Source organism: Lethenteron reissneri, chromosome 71 (assembly GCF_015708825.2).
Source record: "Lethenteron reissneri isolate LAM-NWPU_2019-01 chromosome 71, ASM1570882v1, whole genome shotgun sequence".
Lineage (NCBI taxonomy): Eukaryota > Metazoa > Chordata > Hyperoartia > Petromyzontiformes > Petromyzontidae > Lethenteron > Lethenteron reissneri.
The window spans coordinates 593,698-613,750 of record NC_083849.1 but is presented as its reverse complement, the minus strand read 5'-3'; the positions used below and the strand labels follow the sequence as shown (position 1 = coordinate 613,750).

Here is a 20,053-nt window from a genome sequence, read left to right as displayed (position 1 = left end):
CCGTTGTTATTGAACCGCGAGGACATTCCTCACTGTTCACTTCGCCAGGTGAGAGGCTCCGTTCACATCCACCCCAGCGTCCTCTCTTCAACCAGCCGGATGTAACAAGCCTGGGAGAGTCGGCTCGAAGTGAACTTGTAAGGCGCCAGCAACAGGTCCACTGCGACCTTCTTTATTCAACCAAACAAGAAAAACAACTCATCGGGACACTCACCACCACCACCACCACGTATCCTACACCACGCCAGAGTCCGCCGAGAGCAAACTCATCGTCGCTCTTTGAACTCACCCACTCGCTCACCCGCTCATGGACTCACCCACTCACCTACCCACTCACCTACCCACTCACTCACCCACTCGCTCACTCACATCGCTCACTCACTCACCGACCCACGCACTCACCCGCTCACCTACCCAGCCATTCGTTAACCCTCTCACTCACCCACCCAAATGAGCCTCCCTCTCTCCTGGTCTCTCTCTCGAGTTCTCGCTACGCTACACACACTCAACCCCTACCCTCCATTTACCCTTCGTGCCTGTCTGTCTGTCTCCGTGCCCCCCACTCTGTCCGTGGTGGTTGTGGTGGTGATAGTGGTGGTAGCGGTGTTGTTGGTGGTAGTGGTGGTCGTGTTGGTGGTAGTGGTGGTAGCGGTGTTGTTGTTAGTGGTAGTGGTGGTGGTGATAGTGGTGGTAGTGGTGATAGTAGTGATAGTGGTGGTAGTGGTGGTCGTGTTGGTGGTAGTGGTGGTAGCAGTGTTGTTGTTAGTGGTAGTAGTGGTAGTAGTGGTGGTCGTGTTGGTGGTAGTGGTATTGTTGTTGGTGGTGGTCGTGTTGGTGGTAGTGGTGGTAGCGGTGTTGTTGTTGGAAATCACAACCGTCCCTACAGTCCGCCCCCCCTGCCCCCCCCTGCCCCCCCCCTGCCCCCCCCCCCCCCCGCTAGACGGCGTCCCCAGGCAGCACGCGTCCGCGCTTGCGCGCCTGCTGCCGCTTGCGCTCGGCGCGGCCGCGGCGCTTTTCGGCGACGTTGCCGTCGCGCCGCTGCTGCCGCCGGCTCTGCCGCTGGCTCAGCTCCCCGGCACGAGCCTCCCAGCGCCGCTGCCGCGCCGCCTTCAACTTCTGCTGGCGCTTCAGCGCCGAGCGCAAGCGCACCGGGTCCTCCTTGAGCTTCACTCCCTGGGGGGGGGGGGGGGGGGGCGGGGAGAGGTGGAGATGTTGATGTTGGTGTTAAACGTTGGGGTTCATGTTGGTGATGATGATGGCGATGCTGACGATGATGTTGGCGATGATGTTGGCGTTAAACGTTGCTGTTGATGTTGGCGTTGATGGCGATGCTGGGGTTGATTTTGGTGATGATGTTGGTGCTGATGTTGGTGATGATGTTGGTGATGATGTTGGTGATGATGCTGGCGTTAAACGTTGGTGTTGATGTTGGTGATGATGTTGGTGCTGATGTTGGTGATGATGTTGGTGATGATGCTGGTGATAATGTTGGCGTTAAACGTTGGTGTTGATTTTGGTGATGATGTTGGTGCTGATGTTGGTGATGATGTTGGTGATGATGCTAGTGATAATGTTGGCGTTAAACGTTGGTGTTGATGTTGGCGTTGATGGCGATGCTGGGGTTGATGTTGGTGATGATGTTGGTGATGATGTTGGCGATGATGCTGGTGATGATGTTGGCGTTAAACGTTGGTGCTGATGTTGGCGTTGATGGCGATGCTGGGGTTGATGTTGGCGTTGATGTTGGCGATGATGCTGGCGTTGATGGTGATGTTGGCGTTAAACGTTGGTGTTGATGTTGGCGATGATTGCGATGTCGGAGTTGAACGTTGGTGCTGATGTTGGCGTTGATGGCGATGCTGGGGTTGATGTTGGCGTTGATGGTGATCTTGGCGCTGATCTTGGCGCTGATGGTGACGTTCATGACGACGATGTTCATGACGGCGGTGATGTCGACGGCGATGTTGGCGGTCGATGATGATGTTGGGGTTGGCGTTGATGTTGGCGTTGTTCGTGTTGATGACGATGATGTTGTTGATATTGTTGATGATGTTGACGATGACGATGTTGTTGATGTTGCTGATGATGACGCTGTTGTTGAAATTGCTAATGATGACGATGTTGTTGATGTTGCTGATGATGACGCTGTTGTTGATGTTGTTGTTGCTAATGATGACGATGTTGTTGATGTTGTTGATGTTGCTAATGATGACGCTGTTGTTGATGTTGTTGTTGCTAATGATGACGATGTTGTTGATGATGACGATGTTATTGATGTTGCTGATGTTTATGTTGTTGATGATGACGATGTTGTTGATGTTGTTGATGTTGCTAATGATGACGATGTTGCTGATGTTGTTGATGTTGCTAATGATGACGATGTTGTTGATGTTGTTGTTGCTAATGATGACGATGTTGTTGATGATGACGATGTTGTTGATGTTGCTGATGTTTATGTTGTTGATGATGACGATGTTGTTGATGTTGTTGTTGATGTTGCTAATGATGACGATGTTGTTGATGTTGTTGATGTTGCTAATGATGACGATGTTGCTGATATTGTTGATGACGATGTTGTTGATGTTGCTGATGTTTATGTTGTTGATGATGACGATGTTGTTGATGTTGTTGTTGATGTTGCTAATGATGACGATGTTGCTGATGTTGATGAAGACGATGTTGATGATGTTGATGATGACGATGATGATGTTGTTTATGTTGTTGATGATGTTGTTTATGTTGTTGTTGATGCAGCGGCCACCTGTGCCTTGTAGAGGGCGTTGCTCCAGCGCTGCTTCTCCTCCACGCGTCTCGCCAGCTCCTCCTCCCCCCTCTCACGAGCCGCCGTCACAGCCCCCACCCTCTGCTCCACCCTGACCCCACCACCACCATCACCATCATCACTATCACCATCACTATCACCATCACCACTGCCATCATCATCACCATCACCACCATCACTATCACCATCACCACCACCATCACTATCACCATCATCACCACCATCACTATCACCATCACCACCACCATCACTATCACCAACAACGATTATATTGATGGTGGTTGTAGCGGTGGTAGTTGGTGGTGATGGTACCGGTAGTGGTGGTGATGGTGGTGGCGATGGTGGTGATGCTAATAGTAGTGGTGGCAATGGCGATGGTAGTGGTGGCGATGCTAGGGGTGGTAGTGGTGGCGGTGGTGGTGCTGCTAGGGGTGATGCTAGGGGTGGTAGTGATGGTGCTGTTGATGCTAGGGGTGATGGTGTTGATGGTGGTGCTAGGGGTGATGGTGCTGGTGTCTCACCGGGCGAGCAGCTGCTTGTAGTTCTTCCCGGTGAGGGGGGTCACCCCGCCGATGGACGCCGCTCGCTGGGCCCGGCGCTTCTCCGCCCGGCTCCGGGGCGCCCCCCCCACCCGCTCCCTCTCCTCCTCGACGCCGTCAAACGTCAGGCGGCTGAAATTCAGGGCCCCCTTCTTGGCGCCGGCAACGCCGCCGCCACCGCCGCCGTCGCCTTTGCCCGGTTTCCCCGTCGCTCCCTCCCGGCTCGCCGACTCCGCTGCCGCCGTGGCCCGGACCTCAAGTTTCACCGTTTTCCCGCCGGCCCCGGCACTCCGCGGTGGCACGCCGCCTCTCGGGCCTCCCTCGCCGCCTACCGCTCTCGCCCCAACGCCGGCTTTGGCCCCAACTCCGGCTTTGGCCCCAACTCCGGCTTTGGCCCCAACTCCGGTTCCGGCTTTGGCCCCAACTCCGGTTCCGGCTTTAGCCCCAACTCCGGTTCCGGCTTTGGCCCCAACTCCGACTCCGTCTCCGCCTCCGGCCCCGGCTCCGGGGAGTCCGGCCTGGTCGTCCGTTGGCGCCGCCGCCGCCGCGGCCCCCGCGCTCCGCTTGCGCCCGGACTTCTTGGCCTGGCTCTTGGCGCGCTGCTCCTTCCGCTGCTCCTTCTTGCGCCGCCGCCCCTCCTGGCGCCGCAAGCGCCGCTCGTCGGCGGTGTCGGCGGTGGCGGCGCTGCCTGAGGCACCCGCCGGCTGTGGGGGGCGACACGGGGACGGGGGGAGGTGTTGGTGGTGACGGTGGTGGTGATGGTAGTGATGTTCTAGATGGTATTGGTGGTGGTGATGGTGGTGATGGTTGCGGTGGTGGTGGTGATGGTAGTGATGGTGGTTGTGGTAATGGTGGTAATGGTAGTGATGGTAGTGATGGAGGTGATGGTAGTGATGGAGGTGATGGTGGTGATGGTGGTGGTTGTGGTGATGAAGTTGATGGTGGTGATGGTGTCGGTGATGATGGTGGTGATGATGGTGATGGTGGTGATGGTAGTGATGGTAGTGATGGTGGTTATGGTGGTGGTGATGGTGGTGATGGTGGTGATGGTGATGATGGTTGGTGGTAGTGATGGAGTTGATGGTGTTGATGGTGGTGATGGTGGTGGTGATGATGGTAGTGATGGTGGTGATGATGATGGTGGTGGTGATGGAGTCTCACTCTTCTATGTGGTTTCTTCATCTCTGCTGCCTTCTCCTGGAGTCGAAGTCTCAGCATGGCCAGCGCAGAGCCTCCTGTAACACAGTAGCACACACAGCACCTACAGCACACACCTACAGCAGCTACAGCACACACCTACAGCAGCTACAGCCAGCACCTACAGCACCGACAGCAGCTACAGCCACTACAGCATCTACAGCACACACCTACAGCACGCAGCTACAGCACCTACAGCACACACCCACAGCATACACCTACAGCAGCTACAGCACACACCACACTACAGCACATCTACACAATGCTCATACTGACACAGCTGACGATGCCGATGACGACGGTGATGATGGTGACGGTGATGATGGTGACGGTGATGATGGTGACGGTGATGATGATGACGGTGATGATGGTGACGGTGATGATGGTGACGGTGATGATGGTGACGGTGATGATGGTGACGGTGATGATGGTGACGGTGATGATGGTGACGGTGATGATGGTGGACGGGTGATGATGGTGACGGTGTGATGATGGTGACGGTGATGATGGTGACGGTGATGATGGTGACGGTGATGATGGTGACGGTGATGATGGTGACGGTGATGATGGTGACGGGATGATGGTGACGGTGATGATGGTGACGGTGATGAGATGACGGTGATGATGGTGACGGGTGATGATGGTGACGGTGATGATGGTGACGGTGATGATGGTGGAGGTGACGGTGATGATGGTGACGGTGATGATGGTGACGGTGATGATGAGGACGGTGATGATGGTGACGGTGATGATGATGACGGTGATGATGATGACGGTGATGATGGTGACGGTGATGATGGTGACGGTGGTGACGGTGACGAGGGTGACGGTGACGATGGTGACGGTGACGATGGTGACGGTGACGATGGTGACGGTAATGATGGTGACGGTGATGATGGTGACGGTGTGATGATGGTGACGGTGATGATGGTGACGGTGATGATGGTGACGGTGATGATGGTGACGGTAATGATGGTGACGGTGATGATGATGCTGACGGTGATGATGGTGACGGTGATGATGGTGACGGTGATGATGGTGACGGTGATGATTGTGACGTTGGATGATGGTGCGGTGATGATGGTGACGGTGATGATTGTGACGGTGATGATGGTGGACGTGATGATGGTGACGGTGATGATGATGACGGTGATGGATGGTGACGGTGATGATGATGACGTGATGATGACGACGGTGTGATGGTGACGGTGATGATGATGACCGGTGATGATGGTGACGGTGATGATGGTGACGGTGATGATGGTGACGGTGATGATGGTGACGGTGATGATGGTGACGGTGATGATGGTGACGGTGATGATGTGCCGGTGACTGACTGATGACGGGTGATGATGATGACGGGATGATGGTGACGGTGATATGAGTGAGTGACGGGTGATGATGGTGACGGTGATGATGGTGACTGGTGATGATGGTTGACGGTGATGATGGTGACGGTGATGATGGTGACGGTGATGATGGTGACGGTGATGATGGTGACGGTGATGATGGTGACGGTGATGATGGTGACGGTGATGATGGTGACGGTGATGATGGTGACGGTGATGATGGTGACGGTGATGATGGTGACGGTGATGATGGTGACGGTGATGATGATGACGGTGATGATGGTGATAATGACGGTGATGATGGTGACGGTGATGATGGTGACGGTGATGATGGTGACGGTGATGATGGTGACGGTGATGATGGTGACGGTGATGATGATGACGGTGATGATGGTGACGGTGATGATGATGACGGTGATGATGGTGACGGTGATGATGGTGACGGTGATGATGGTGACGGTGATGATGGTGACGGTGATGATGGACGGTGATGATGATGACGGTGATGATGGTGACGGTGATGATGGTGACGGTGATGATGGTGACGGTGATGATGGTGACGGTGATGATGGTGACGGTGATGATGGTGACGGTGATGATGGTGACGGTGATGATGATGACGGTGATGATGATGACGGTGATGATGGTGACGGTGATGATGGTGACGGTGATGATGGTGACGGTGATGATGGTGACGGTGATGATGGTGACGGTAATGATGATGACGGTGATGATGATGACGGTGATGATGGTGACGGTGATGATGGTGACGGTGATGATGGTGACGGTGATGATGGTGACGGTGATGATGGTGACGGTGATGATGGTGACGGTGATGATGGTGACGGTGATGATGGTGACGGTGATGATGGTGACGGTGATGATGGTGACGGTGATGATGATGACGGTGATAATGACGGTGATGATGGTGACGGTGATGATGACGCTGATGATGACGCCGTTTACCCTCGCTGTGCCCGCCCACCACCACCGCCGCCGCCGCCACCGCCGTTGTCCCCGTGGTCTTCGTCCGTGCCGCCACCTCCTCCACCTTGCGTCTCTTCCCCGCGTGGCACTCCGGGCTCTGTGGGGTCAACCTCGCTCCACCTGGGGGGGGGGGGGGGGGGGGGGGGGGTGACAAGCGGCCACCGTGAACCTCCCAGAGAGACAGGCCGCTGCACCCAGGCTCAAACCCGGTCCCTCAGTTCACGTGCGAGGGCCTCCATCGTGGTGCCCCCCCCCCCCACCCCGCCCCCCCCACCTCGTGCGCCGTGCCGACCTTCAGGGGTGCTGCTACTCGCTAACGGCACTTGCCCCAACAGTCTGTTCGGGCTATATGGGGGATCTTTGTCTTTGCGTGTCAATACATGTGGGGAGCGGTGGCGCAGCGGTTAGCGCTACGCCGCACTGCAAACCCGGCGGCCCGAGTTCGATTCCCGCTCACGGCCTGCACCGGTGACGGTTATCTGAACCGGTCCTGGGCCTCCTCTACGTCGGCTCAGCCTCAAACGAGTACCTGATGCGGGGTGTAGTAAACATCGCCACTAGGGAGACAATGGCGGCCGAGCGTGGTGCTGGTCACGCACCACCTCCTGTGCCGTGCCGGCCTTCATAGGCGCTGCTACTCGCTACTAACAGCACTTGCTGTGACTGTGTGTCTATGAGACTGTGTGTGTGTGTGCTGTGTGTCACTGTGTGTGTGTGTCACTGTGTGTCACTGTGTGTGTCACTGTGTGTGTGTGTGTGTCACTGTGTGTGTCACTGTGTAGGTGTCACCATGCTGTGTGTGTGTGTGTCACTGTGTGTGTCACCATGCTGTGTGTGTGTCACTGTGTGTGTCACTGTGTGTGTGTGTCACTGTGTGTGGGTGTGTGTGTCACTGTGTGTGTGTCACTGTGTGTGTCACCGTGCTGTGTGTCACTGTCACTGTGTCACTGTGCGTGTCACTGTGTGTGGGTGTGTGTGTGTCACTGTGTGTGTGTCACCGTGCGGTGTGTGAGCCCGGGTCCCAGTCACAGGGGGAGCTGCGCTTCGCTTCGCCAGGCGCATCAGGAAGCTGTCGCGAGCCACCAACGCCTCCATCGTGAGCCCTGCAAGACGCACAACACGCCATCGCAAGGGTCGAGGTTGGTTTCACGTAGCGCGATGAGAACGCAACAGACCAGAGATTGAGGCATCTCATCCTCAAGCGTGACCTCCCGGGCCAGCGATTGATTCTCAACCTCGCCTGGCTACTCCGATTATCACCCTTGTTGGATTGAGTTTCAACCGAGTGGTAACCTCCCCTCCCCGCCCGCACGCCTTGCCTGGCCCCACGTGGTTCCAGAAATAATTGTATGAATGATGAACATCGGTGCTTTAACCGATTCTCCATTTTGTGAGGTAAATTCTAAATTAGCTATTTAACTGCAAGCGAATACCATGGGAGTTGTCCAGTTCACCATGGGAATCCATATTACCATGGAAGTCCAGTTCACCATGGGATTCCAGTTCACCATGGGAGTCCAGTTCACCATGGGAATCCATATTACCATGGGAGTCCAGTTCACCATGGGATTCCAGTTCACCATGGGAGTCCAGTTCACCATGGGAATCCAGTTTACCATGGGAGTCCAGTTCACCATGGGAGTTGTCCAGTTCACCATGGGAGTTCAGTTCACCATGGGAGTTCAGTTCACCATGGGAGTCCAGATCACCATGGGATTCCAGTTCACCATGGGATTCCAGTTCACCATGGGAGTCCAGTTCACCATGGGAATCCAGTTCACCATGGGAGTCCAGTTCACCATGGGAGTTGTCCAGTTCACCATGGGAGTTCAGTTCACCATGGGAGTTCAGTTCACCATGGGAGTCCAGATCACCATGGGATTCCAGTTCACCATGGGATTCCAGTTCACCATGGGAGTCCAGTTCACCATGGGAATCCAGTTCACCATGGGAGTCCAGTTCACCATGGGAGTCCAGATCACCATGGGAGTCCAGTTCACCATGGGAGTTGTCCAGTTCACCATGGGAGTTCAGTTCACCATGGGAGTTCAGTTCACCATGGGAGTTCAGTTCACCATGGGAGTCCAGATCACCATGGGAATCCATATTACCATGGGATTCCAGTTCACCATGGGATTCCAGTTCACCATGGGAGTCCAGATCACCATGGGAGTTCAGTTCACCATGGGAGTCCAGTTCACCATGGGAATCCAATTTACCATGGGAGTCCAGTTCACCATGGGAGTTGTCCAGTTCACCATGGGAGTCTAGATCACCATGGGAGTCCAGTTCACCATGGGAGTCCAGTTCACCATGGGAGTCCAGATCACCATGGGAGTTGTCCAGTTCACCATGGGAGTCTAGTTTAGTTGTGGGCCGGGTAACTGCTGGGCCTACCCGTTCCCAGGTGCACGAGTTGAAGGGACGGCACCGTTATCCTGCGGGCTATGAACGCCTCTGACGATGCAGCAAAGACGGTGGGCAATGATGGTCTCAGGTGTGTATGTAGACATAATAAGAATATTTCGATTTAAAGCTTTCGTGACTGCAGGGATTCATCTTCTTGGTTCTTTCGGTAAAGTCACGTAGAATGGAAATAATCTAATTAAAAAAATAAAACATAATATAATAGTATTTTTATTATTATTTTATTATTTCTATTCTATAATGTTTTATTTTTATTATTTTATTATTTCCATTCTACGTGATTAACACAATATAATATAAAATTGTATTTTATTATTTACCGAAAGAACCAAGAAGATGAATCCCTGCAGTCACGAAAGCTTTAAATCGAAATATAATGTTTTATTTATTTTATTTTATTATTTCCATTCTACGTGACTTTACCGAAAGAACCAAGAAGATAATAAGACCAATTGATTATACTGCAGGACGAATCCGATGAGCTATGAAGCTTTTTCACATGTCCAGCAGGGAGCACGGGGTAAGAACGTGACAACATCATGGGGACCTCCTTGATGTTACAAAACACGACAGGCGTACAAAGTACAAGAAAGGTAAACAAATCACCCAGACACATACAAATACAACACTCAAACATCCCCATCCTACCAGGCAATGCCCCACTGAGGCATTAACTTACTGTTCAAAAGCGACCTGGGCCACCAATGATGATAGCAGCTCAGCAAAGTGGCCCGTCGTGTGGACATTTATAGCAGCAATATAATCGAAAAACTCGAAACGCATGTTTCTTAATATGGAGGGGGAGATCGGAAGACCCGGAGAAAAACATCCACGCGACCACGAGGAGAGAAAGAGACGCAGATTCCAAATATACAGCAGCAGCAGCAGGCGTCAGGGTCGGAATCGAACCCACGACCTCCTGTACACCAGGCGAGGTAGTCAACATCTCCTAGCCACTGTGGTGATGAGAGAGAGACGTAAACTCCAAATATACAGCAGCAGGGATCGAACTCACGATTTTCTCCCTGTCGGGGAGGGGACTGACTCAGCCAATCACCACACCTCCCTCTGGGTCGATAAATTTGAGTACTAGTACTTTTTTTTGGGGGGGGGGGGAGTCAACAATTGTTGTCCGATGAATTCAGCCGCTCCGGCCATAGGAAGGTGGAATTTCCACCACTGTCTCTTGCAGGGCTGTAAACGTCGTCCGAAGCCTCAATGCGACTTGGGTTCGCTTGCTGGAGTTTATGGGCGCAGTGCGCTGATCACTGCGCCACCGCTCCCCACTTGAACGCACAAAAAGAGACAAAGATCCCCCGTGTAGCCTTAACAGACTGTTGGGGCAAGTGCAGTTAGCGAGCAGCAGCAGCGCCTACTACGGCTCACGAGGGGGGGTGGGTGGCTACCAGCACCACGCCCGGCCGCCTTTGTCTCCCCCAGTGGCGATGTTCACTGCACACCGCACCAGGTTGCTAATTTGAGGCTGAGTCGACCTAGGGGAGGCACCAGGACCGGTTCTGACGCTCGTCACCGGTGGTGTTGGTGGTGGCCGTGAGTCGAACTCGGCTCTTTGCCGGGTCCGTAGCGCCCCCCCCCCCACGCATTCTCGCAACGCCGATCTACACACGACGAAGATCCGTGGCCGCTTCACAGCAAAGGCACAACCGGTGACTTAAAGCGCAGCGAGCAGGCGGCTCCACGTCTAACAGATACACGAACATTAAACACGCGGTAGAGCACCCCGACCCCCCCCCCCTCCACGTGGCCTTAGCCGCCTGAGGCCTACGTCGGGCTGTCCGGCTGCGGGAACCAGGCGAGGCCGGCGACTTCGCACGTGGATGGCGACGAGGTAACAGTTACGTTTTTTTTTGCGATTTTAACAAATAATCCTCGTTCAAGCATCTCCGATGACGGGCTAACATCCTCCGCGATGTTCCTTGGGAACGTCGCTTTGCTTACCCGATGAGAATCCGCGTTAATAACTTGGCCGCCTCCTCGGGCAAGCGAGTGTGGGCGTCAATAAAGTTACACGCAATCGTCACGTGGGCGTCTCGGCAACCCGCGCTACCAATAAAGTTATCGTCAAAATCGGCGCGCGCGGTGACGTCACCGCGTTTGCTTGTCGACGACGCGGAGCGACGCGATGACGTCGAGCAGCTCGATGACGTCACCGCGCAACAAACACAAATTCTCACGGCCTCGCAGTTGAGACACGCGCACGAGGAGGGAGGGAGGGAGGGGGGCGCCTTGGATGTCGTGGGGTGTGTCGGGGGGGGACGTTGATCCATCCAGCAGTGGATTTACAAAGGAGGAGACGGTCAACGCACCGCGGCTTAACCCCGTATTCTTGTGCAGGGAATTTGAGTTTTTAGGTCCCATACGGCGAACAGCCGTTTCAATACGGACAATAATACTGGTAAGAACCCACTGGTTCCACCAGCCCACAGGGGATTATTGTGTCCGTCCGTCGTGCAGTGAGGGGCTGGGTGGGGAGCGGCTGGGTGGTGGGAGGGGTGGGGCTGGGAGGGGCTGGGTGGGGAGGGGCTGGTCACCCGTGGTGCCCTTATAAAACTCAACGTTTCACCTACTCACGCCGGCTTGTGCCCGCCCTCACAGTCGGCCATATTTGCGGAATACACCACGCCGCCGTTGACCCTGCAGGCCATTGACCGAGCAACCCAACGTTCCTACCAGCTCCCTCCGCAGGAGGAATGTGTTATTGAGTCTGTTTGTTTATTCTTGTGATGGGACTTGGCAGGATGAGCGTCGAGATTTTTAAGGGGCACGGGGTTACCTGTAAGGTCTGAATTTGTCTTTAAGAAGGTAGCCACTGATGAGGGGTTGACAGGTTTGTTGAAGACTTTCAAACTTGCAGTGCCAGGACTTTCAAATCCACAGGGGCACCCACACCCAGGAACCCAACCCAGGTCTTGGCAAGTGCTAGGATTTATTTTCCTCCGGGTCCTCCGGTTTTCCCCCTCCACATTTGGAAGCATGCATCGAGACTGCTGAGATGATTTTGCTGCTATAAATGTGCAACATGACAAGCCACTTTCACGAGCTGCTATCATTTGTGGCACAGGTCGCTTCTGATAAACACATCCCTCCTCCTGCGGAGGGAGCTGGTAGGAACGTCGGGTTGCTCGGTCAATGGCCTGCAGGGTCAAAGGCGGCGTGGTGTATTCCGCAAATATGGCCAACTGTGAGGGCGGGCACAAGCCGGCGTGAGTAGGTGAAACGTTGAGTTTTATAAGGGCACCACGGGGTGACCAGCACCTCCCCACCCAGCCCCACCCCTCCCACCCCCCACCCTCCCCACCTAGCCCCTCCCCACCCAGCCCCTCCCCACCTAGCCCCTCCCCACCCTCCCCTCTCCACCCAGCCCGACCCCTCCCGTTTTTGGATTCACGACGGACGGACGGACACAATAATCCCCTGTGGGCTGGTGGAACCAGGTGGTTCCTACCAGTATAAGTTCATACCTCAGTGGGACTTTGCCTGGTGGCATGGGGATGCTAGAAGGTTGTATTTTAGTGTGTTTGGGTGATTTATTGACCGTACGTCTTTGTAATTATTGTCGTAACGTTCTTGCCCCGTGTCCCCTGCTGGACATCTGAACCTCATGGCGGTACCCCGGCTCTCGCACAATGTCCGCGATGCAGTCATCTTTAGTCTGTTGATGGCCGGCGATGCGGCAATCGACTCATCTCGACGAGCTGGACACGATGCACCACCACGGTGCGTACCGCGAGCGTTCGGGGTTTCAGCGCAATCGTCCTCGCTGCGTTTCGACATCGCGGAGTGTGGCACTGACGTTGGATCGATTGGTATCCCAGTCGCGGAGTGAAGTACACCCCTGGAAAGTGTCCCAGAAATTAAATATTTAATTGCCTCGGCCAGTTTGTATTATTTGGTGCCCCGAGGTACCGCCATAAGGATCGTGTGTGTAAAAGAGCTTTTTAGCTCATCGGATTCCTCCAGGATAAATGTTGTGATTGTTGAGTGTATCCGACACGGCCATAATGAACCCACTGATACATCCAGACCCAGGGCTCAAACTCAAAACCTCAGCCGTGCTGGTACTGGAAGGAACCTCCTGGTTACACCAGCCCACAGGGGATTATGGTGTCCGTCCGTCGTGCATCCAAAAATGGGAGGGGTGGGGCTGGGTGGAGAGGCATGGGTGGGGGTGGGAGGGGTGGGGCTGGGTGGGGAGGGGCTGCTCACCCCGTGGTGCCCTCATAAGACTCAACGTTTAACCTACTCACGCCGGCTTGTGCCCGCCCAGTCAGCCATATTTGCGGAATACACCACGCCGCCGTTGACCCTGCAGGCCATTGACCGAGCAACCTGACGTTCCTACCAGCTCCCTCCGCAGGAATGTGTTTTAGTGCATCCGACATGGCAATTATGAACCCCATAAGACGCACCCAGGGCTTGAACCCATGATCTGAGCAGTTTCTAGTTGAGTGGCCTGCATCTGAAATGTCCATCATGAACCCACCGAGACTACTAGTTGCTAGGCTGAGACTTAGTTCATGCCACTGGCTCACTGCACAGGAAAACGATCCAGGCTTATTTTGAGCCCTCGACCCATTCCTCCCCATTATAGTTGAAGCTCGAGACTTAGCGGATGAATTTAACTGCGGCTCAAAATAATCGTGACTCACGAACAAAGCGTCTTCAAGCCTAGCGGCGGATTTCATATTGCAGAAGCTTAATCGGCCATGAGCGTCCCACTGCTGGATGAGGTCACCCCAGACTGATCGTGATACTCAGCCTCAAGACACTGGTCCTGAGACCCGGTCTCAACTCGTGATAATGGTCCCGAGACCCGGTCTCAAGACACGGACCTCGACATCCGGTCTCGAGACTTTAGATGACAAACTGAAAGCACATTCATTTCAGAGCATTTTTTTACTTTATTGGATTTCACAGGAAACAACTTTTTTTTTCTTCCACAATCCAAGAATCGTTCGCAAAATAAAGTGGCATAAAAAATATACAAAAAAAACATTTTAACTCATATAGCACAACAGTCACTTGTTAACATCAAAACTGTGTGTGTATACTGTGTACACAGTGCATTTTACATTCAAAAATATTCTTAACATGCAAAAAAGCATTCATGACACGTAATAATGATCTGGCCCAATGTGTTCTAATACCAGAGCAAGGTTAAGAAGAGAGGCCTAAGGTTAACAGGTGTGACGTTCCTATGTATTATATACTGCCAACAAAATTAAGTCAAACATACTTATTAATTTTCCTCTGTAAAAAATTAATATTTATTCGACAAGGTAAATGTAATCAAACATTAAATCACTCGACACGCTACTTTATTCAAACTAACTTTTGTCCCGCTGGCTGTGGCAGTCACAAATTATGTAATCGCTCGCCGTCAACGCGGAACGGAGGGCCTAAGGCCTCGTTAAGCCAGTGGGCTAATCCAGCCCCGCCGAATAAAAAACAAACTATTTTTGTTGTATTTACCGGGCCGTTAAAAAAACGCCTACACACCGCGCGACGATTTGATCGGCTCCAGTTGGATGATGGACGGTCCCTAACGATACACACTTTTGTGCCAGATCATTTGCGTAGCTTTGACTCCACAACTCTACGACGAATCACACCGGCTGATAGAACCACCCCCTTGACCATGCTACGAGTCACCGTGTTCTCCCACGTTACAAGGGTGGCACACATCACAAACAGCGTTTGCCTCTCCCAAAACAGCCTGTTAACGGCTAACTTTAATAACAACGAGTTGAAAGCGCACCGAAAACTTTCCCAAGCAGCTTGCAGTCAGAAAGCGGTAATTACGCATCACACACACACACACAAGGATGTAAAAGCAAATCGATAGACCCCAAAAAGCAATATATTATACTGTCAGCAAATAAGATATTTTTTTCTCCTCACCCACCCAAGTCTTTATTATTCATTTAAGAATACCGAGATGTGGATCATTGCCACTCAAAACTCAACGTTGTAATTTCCGAGATCACGGCACTCCCCACCGCAGCCGCCTCTCGAGTTTAGAAGGGGAATCTCTCGGTATTCACCGAGTAGCCCGAAGCAATTGGAGAGTTCACGAGTGAACACACAAGCAGTAGAGGGGCCCTGTCCCCCTGTGAATACATCGTCTCAGCTGTCGATTTTTACGCAAAATTGAGGGCAACAACTTCCCAGAAACCTGAAGCCACCACACATTCCCATGTACACATATTGATGAGTGGCACCCTCACATTAATAGAATCTCTGATACGGCTATATATTAATATATAAAACATCAGGAAAAGCTTTAACTTATTACGATCCGCAGTTCGATCTGGATCACTTACAATCTGTACGGCGATTTGGTTTGTCGTTGTTGTTACAGTGCGGAGTTTATGTCCACACCGGTTCAATTACGATTTCAAATGGAATTTCCTACAACGGAGTCCAACTTGAGATATTATCCCGCAACTCAATAGTTACAAAGGTTACATTTCAAACTCCCAAAAACCAAATCGAATTCACCTCCTCACCACCACCACCTTCTTGGGCAAGCCACTCATCCACCAATCCATTCTCACATTCTCACCACCTCCTCCACCCACCAACTCACCACCTCAATCCACCTCTTCGATCGTCGGCCCCGACCCCGAGCCGGACTGTGCTCCCCCGCCGCCGGGCGTGGGCCCCCCGGGGAAGCCTCCCGGCGGAGCGCCGGCACCACCGGCGCCCTGGTACATCTTGGTGACGACGGGGGTGCACACCTTCTCCAGCTCCTTCAGCTGGTGCTGGAACTCCTCCGTCTCGGCCGTCTGGTTCTTGTCGAGCCAGTCGAGCGCCTCGGTGCACTTGTCGAGCACGCGCTTGCGGTCGTCGTCGCCGATCTTCTGGCTGGCGCCCTCCTCGCTCATGGCGCTCTTCATGTTGAACGCGTACGACTCGAGCGAGTTCTTGGCGGAGACCCTCTCGCGCTGAGCGTCGTCCTCAGACTTGTAGCGGTCTGCGTCCGACACCATGCGCTCAATCTCCTCCTGGGAAGCGGCGAGGGGGAGAGGGCGAGGAAGAGAATGATGATGATGATGAGGCCGATCCTTATGGCGGTGTCAACCCAAAGACACTGACCCAGAGACCTGGTCTCAACTCTAGACATTGACCAAGACCCAGTCTCAACCCCGAGACCCAGTCTCAACTCCAGATATTGACCAAGACCCAGCCTCAACCCAAGACACTGACCCTAAGACCCGGTCTCAACTCTAGACACAGACCATCTTGAGACCGTCTCCTCACTGATCACGAAAACCCTTTCTCAAAAGACACCGACTACTCCTGGAGACACCCGATTCCCCACCCCCCTCGCCACCACCGCCACCGTTCTCCTCGCTCACCTTGCTGAGGCGGCCCTTGTCGTTGTTAATGGTGATCTTGTTCTCTTTGCCCGTGCTCTTGTCCGCGGCAGCCACGTTCAGGATGCCGTTGGCGTCAATGTCGAAGGTGACCTCGATCTGCGGCACCCCGCGTGGCGCCGGCGGGATGCCCGTGAGCTCAAACTTGCCCAGGATGTTGTTGTCCTTGGTCATGGCGCGCTCACCCTCGTACACCTGCACCAGCACGCCCGGCTGGTTGTCCGCGTACGTCGTGAAGACCTGCACGGCGGGGTGGACAACACGCACAGGCAGACAAGGCAGGGGGAGGCAGGTCAGGAGGGTTGCGATGTTGTGAACTTTGCGTTTTTTTAAGAGCCGGCATTTAGACACCGCTAACAGTACAGGGACTCCTCTACTTATGAACGAATTAGGTTACAGAGGTCTGTTCGTAAGTCGATTTGTTCATCAGTCCAACTTTACATCTGTCGATTCCAAACATGTTGTACGGCATTGTACACTAAACACGGGGAATAACTTTAAACTTTGTATAATCTCCTGTAGATGCAGATGCCACCACCGCCATCTATTGGCCAGCGGTTTAACTTACAACTCTGTCCGAACAGGCAACTGGACGTACGGGGACCAGGTTTGTTCGTATCTTTGAAGGTTTGCACGTTGACTGTTCGTAAGTTGAAGAGTCCCTGTATTCTGGACTTTGGATTCTTGAACTGCGGCCTCAAACTCAAAGATTCTACTGAGACGCAGTGTAAAGGAATTGACAAACAGGTTCTCCACTCAAGACAATAACGCCGAGACCTGGTCTCAACCCAAGGGTACTGTGATGCCACGACCCAGTCTCAAGACACAACAGACTATGAAGGCTGGCACGGCACACGAGGGGGGTGGGTGGCCACACACACACAAGGCGACGCGCACACACAAGGCGACGCGCACACACAAGGCGACGCGCACACACAAGGCGACGCGCACACAAGGCGACGCGCACACACAAGGCGACGCGCACACACAAGGCGACGCGCACACACACGCACAATTACCTGGGTCTGCTTGGTGGGGGATGGTGCTGTTGCGCTTGATGAGCGGGGTCATGACGCCGCCGGCCGTCTCGATGCCGAGCGAAAGCGGCGCCACGTCGAGCAGCAGCAGGTCCTGCCGTTCTCCGACTTGTCGCCCGTGAGGATGGCGGCCTGCACGGCGGCGCCGTAGGCCACCGCCTCGTCGGGGTTGATGCTCTTGTTGAGCTCCTTGCCGTTGAAAGAAGTCCTGCAGCAGCTTCTGGATCTTGGGGATGCGCGTCGAACCGCCCACCAGCACGAGATCCTGGATCTGAGGCCCGGACGGAGAAGGCGGTTGAACGTCTCGCCCAACAGCTTATCTCACGTAGATTTATGTTGCGTCTTATTCCATAGATGCTTTACAGCAATTGTATAATTGTACACGAGAGGGCGGCCACGATGGCAAAATGTTAACTACCCTTAACCACCTCGCTTGGTGTACAGGAGAGCGTGGTTTCAATCCCGACCCAGACGCTTACTGTTTATTTGGAGGTTTGCCTCTCTCTCTCCCCATGGTCACTGTGGATTTTTATCCGGGTGCTCCGGTTTTTTCTCCTCCACATTTAGAAACATGCTTGCGAGTATTTGGCTGCTATACATTTCCACATGATGCTAAGCAGTCCACATTGAGCTATCATTTGTGATAGCCAGGTCGCAACTAAAACAGACCTATACAGCGCGGTGGGCCTTACATGGTAAAATACAAATAATTTGTCGTTATAAGAGAGGAGCCAAAGCAGGTGAGTGACAATGATTGTTTAATTTTGCATCTCGCATTATGCTACGCGATGATGACATGATTGTTGCCCGGCGTGTGCTAGAGAAGTAAGCGGTCACATGGCTCGTGGCTACGTGGGCTGACATCCACCTCACACAACATGAACACGCGTGTATTTTTATCATTTACATTTTCTTGTGTATCTGTTGCTTGTGTTAAAAGCATTCGCTGATAAAATAAACCACCGCCATCACCACTGTCACCACAATCACCACACCATCACCGTCACTGCCATCATCATCATTACCGCCACCACCACCACCATCACTGCACCACCGCCACCACCCGCCTCACCTGCGACTTATCGAGCTTGCGTCCCTCATGGCCTTCTCACGGGGTCCAGCGTGCCTCGGAAGAGGTCCGAGTTGAGCTCCTCGAAGCGGGCGCGCGTCACCGAACGTGTAGAAGTCGATGCCCTCGAACAGCGAGTCTAGCTCGATGCTCGCCTGCGTGCTCGCGACAGCGTGCGCTTGGCGCCGCTCGGCAACGCCGTGCGCAGGCGCCGCACGGCAGTCGATTGTTTCCTGACAGGTTCCTTGCGGTGCTTGCGCTTGAACTCTTCGGTGGAAGTGGCTCACCATGCGGTTGTCGAAGTCCTCGCCGCCCAGGTGGGTGTCGCCCGCCGTCGATTTCACCTCGAAGATGCCGTCGTCGATGGTCAGGATGGAGACGTCAAAGGTGCCGCCGCCCAGGTCGAAGATGAGCACGTTGCGCTCGCCGCCCAACTGCTCCCGCGGGGGAGAGAGGGGAGAGCGGGGAGATTAGATGAGGGATGAGAGGAAGATGCGGAGGATGATAAGGCAATAGATCGGAGACGGGAGGGGAAAGGAAAGGGAGGAGGTGGTTAGAGGAGGGGTGGGGGTTACAGGAGGAGGCGGCGGATAGGAGAGGGGATAGGAAGGGAGGGGAGCGAAAGAGAGGGAGGGCGGTGGTTAGGGGAGGGGAGAGGAAGTGAGGTGGTGGGTGGTGAGGGGAGAGGAGAGCAGTGGACAGGGAGAGAGCAGACACACAAAGGCAAAACAAAGATCCCCCCCCCCCCCATAGCCTTTAACAGGCTGCTGGGGAAGTGCTGTTAGCGAGTAGCACCTATGAATGCCGGCATGGCACACGAGTGGGTGGGGTGGCCAACACCACTCCCGGTCGCCTTTGTCTCCCAGTGGCGATGTTTTTACACACAGGGATACACACAGACACACACAGCACCACCACCGCCACCACCCTCCTCACCTTCTTGTCGAGGCCGTACGCGATGGCGGCCGCTGTGGGCTCGTTGATGATCCTCAGCACGTTGAGGCCGGCGATGGTGCCCGCGTCCTTGGTGGCCTGGCGCTGGGAGTCGTTGAAGTAGGCGGGGACCGACGACCGCATTGTTCACAGACTTGCCCAGGTAGGCCTCGGCAATCTCCTTCATCTTGGTGAGCACCATGGAGGAGATCTCCTCCGGGAAGAATGTCTTCGCCTCGCCCTTGTACTCCACTTGAACCTGCGAGGCGGTGGACATTCCACGTTACTATGGCCCGGATGGGAGAGACAGCGAGCGAGCAAGGTGGAAGGAAG

At 54.0% G+C, this 20,053-nt stretch overlaps 1 protein-coding gene and 1 pseudogene across 1 annotated transcript; both read right to left on the bottom strand.

Moving 5' to 3' along the window:
• Nucleotides 1–936: 936 nt before the first annotated feature.
• On the bottom strand, nucleotides 937–11,328 carry LOC133361227 (surfeit locus protein 6-like). The gene is made up of 7 exons (XM_061580115.1): nucleotides 11,241–11,328; nucleotides 7,853–7,957; nucleotides 6,834–6,974; nucleotides 4,483–4,556; nucleotides 3,304–4,025; nucleotides 2,762–2,873; nucleotides 937–1,173 (listed from the first exon to the last, which is right to left on the bottom strand). The coding sequence occupies exons 2-7, from the start codon at nucleotides 7,947–7,949 to the stop codon at nucleotides 937–939; spliced, it is 1,383 nt and encodes a 460-aa protein (XP_061436099.1). The 5' UTR covers nucleotides 7,950–7,957; nucleotides 11,241–11,328.
• A 2,855-nt stretch (nucleotides 11,329–14,183) lies between these two features.
• Nucleotides 14,184–20,033, bottom strand: LOC133361155 (heat shock cognate 71 kDa protein-like; annotated as a pseudogene).
• Between the last annotated feature and the right edge of the window lie 20 nt (nucleotides 20,034–20,053).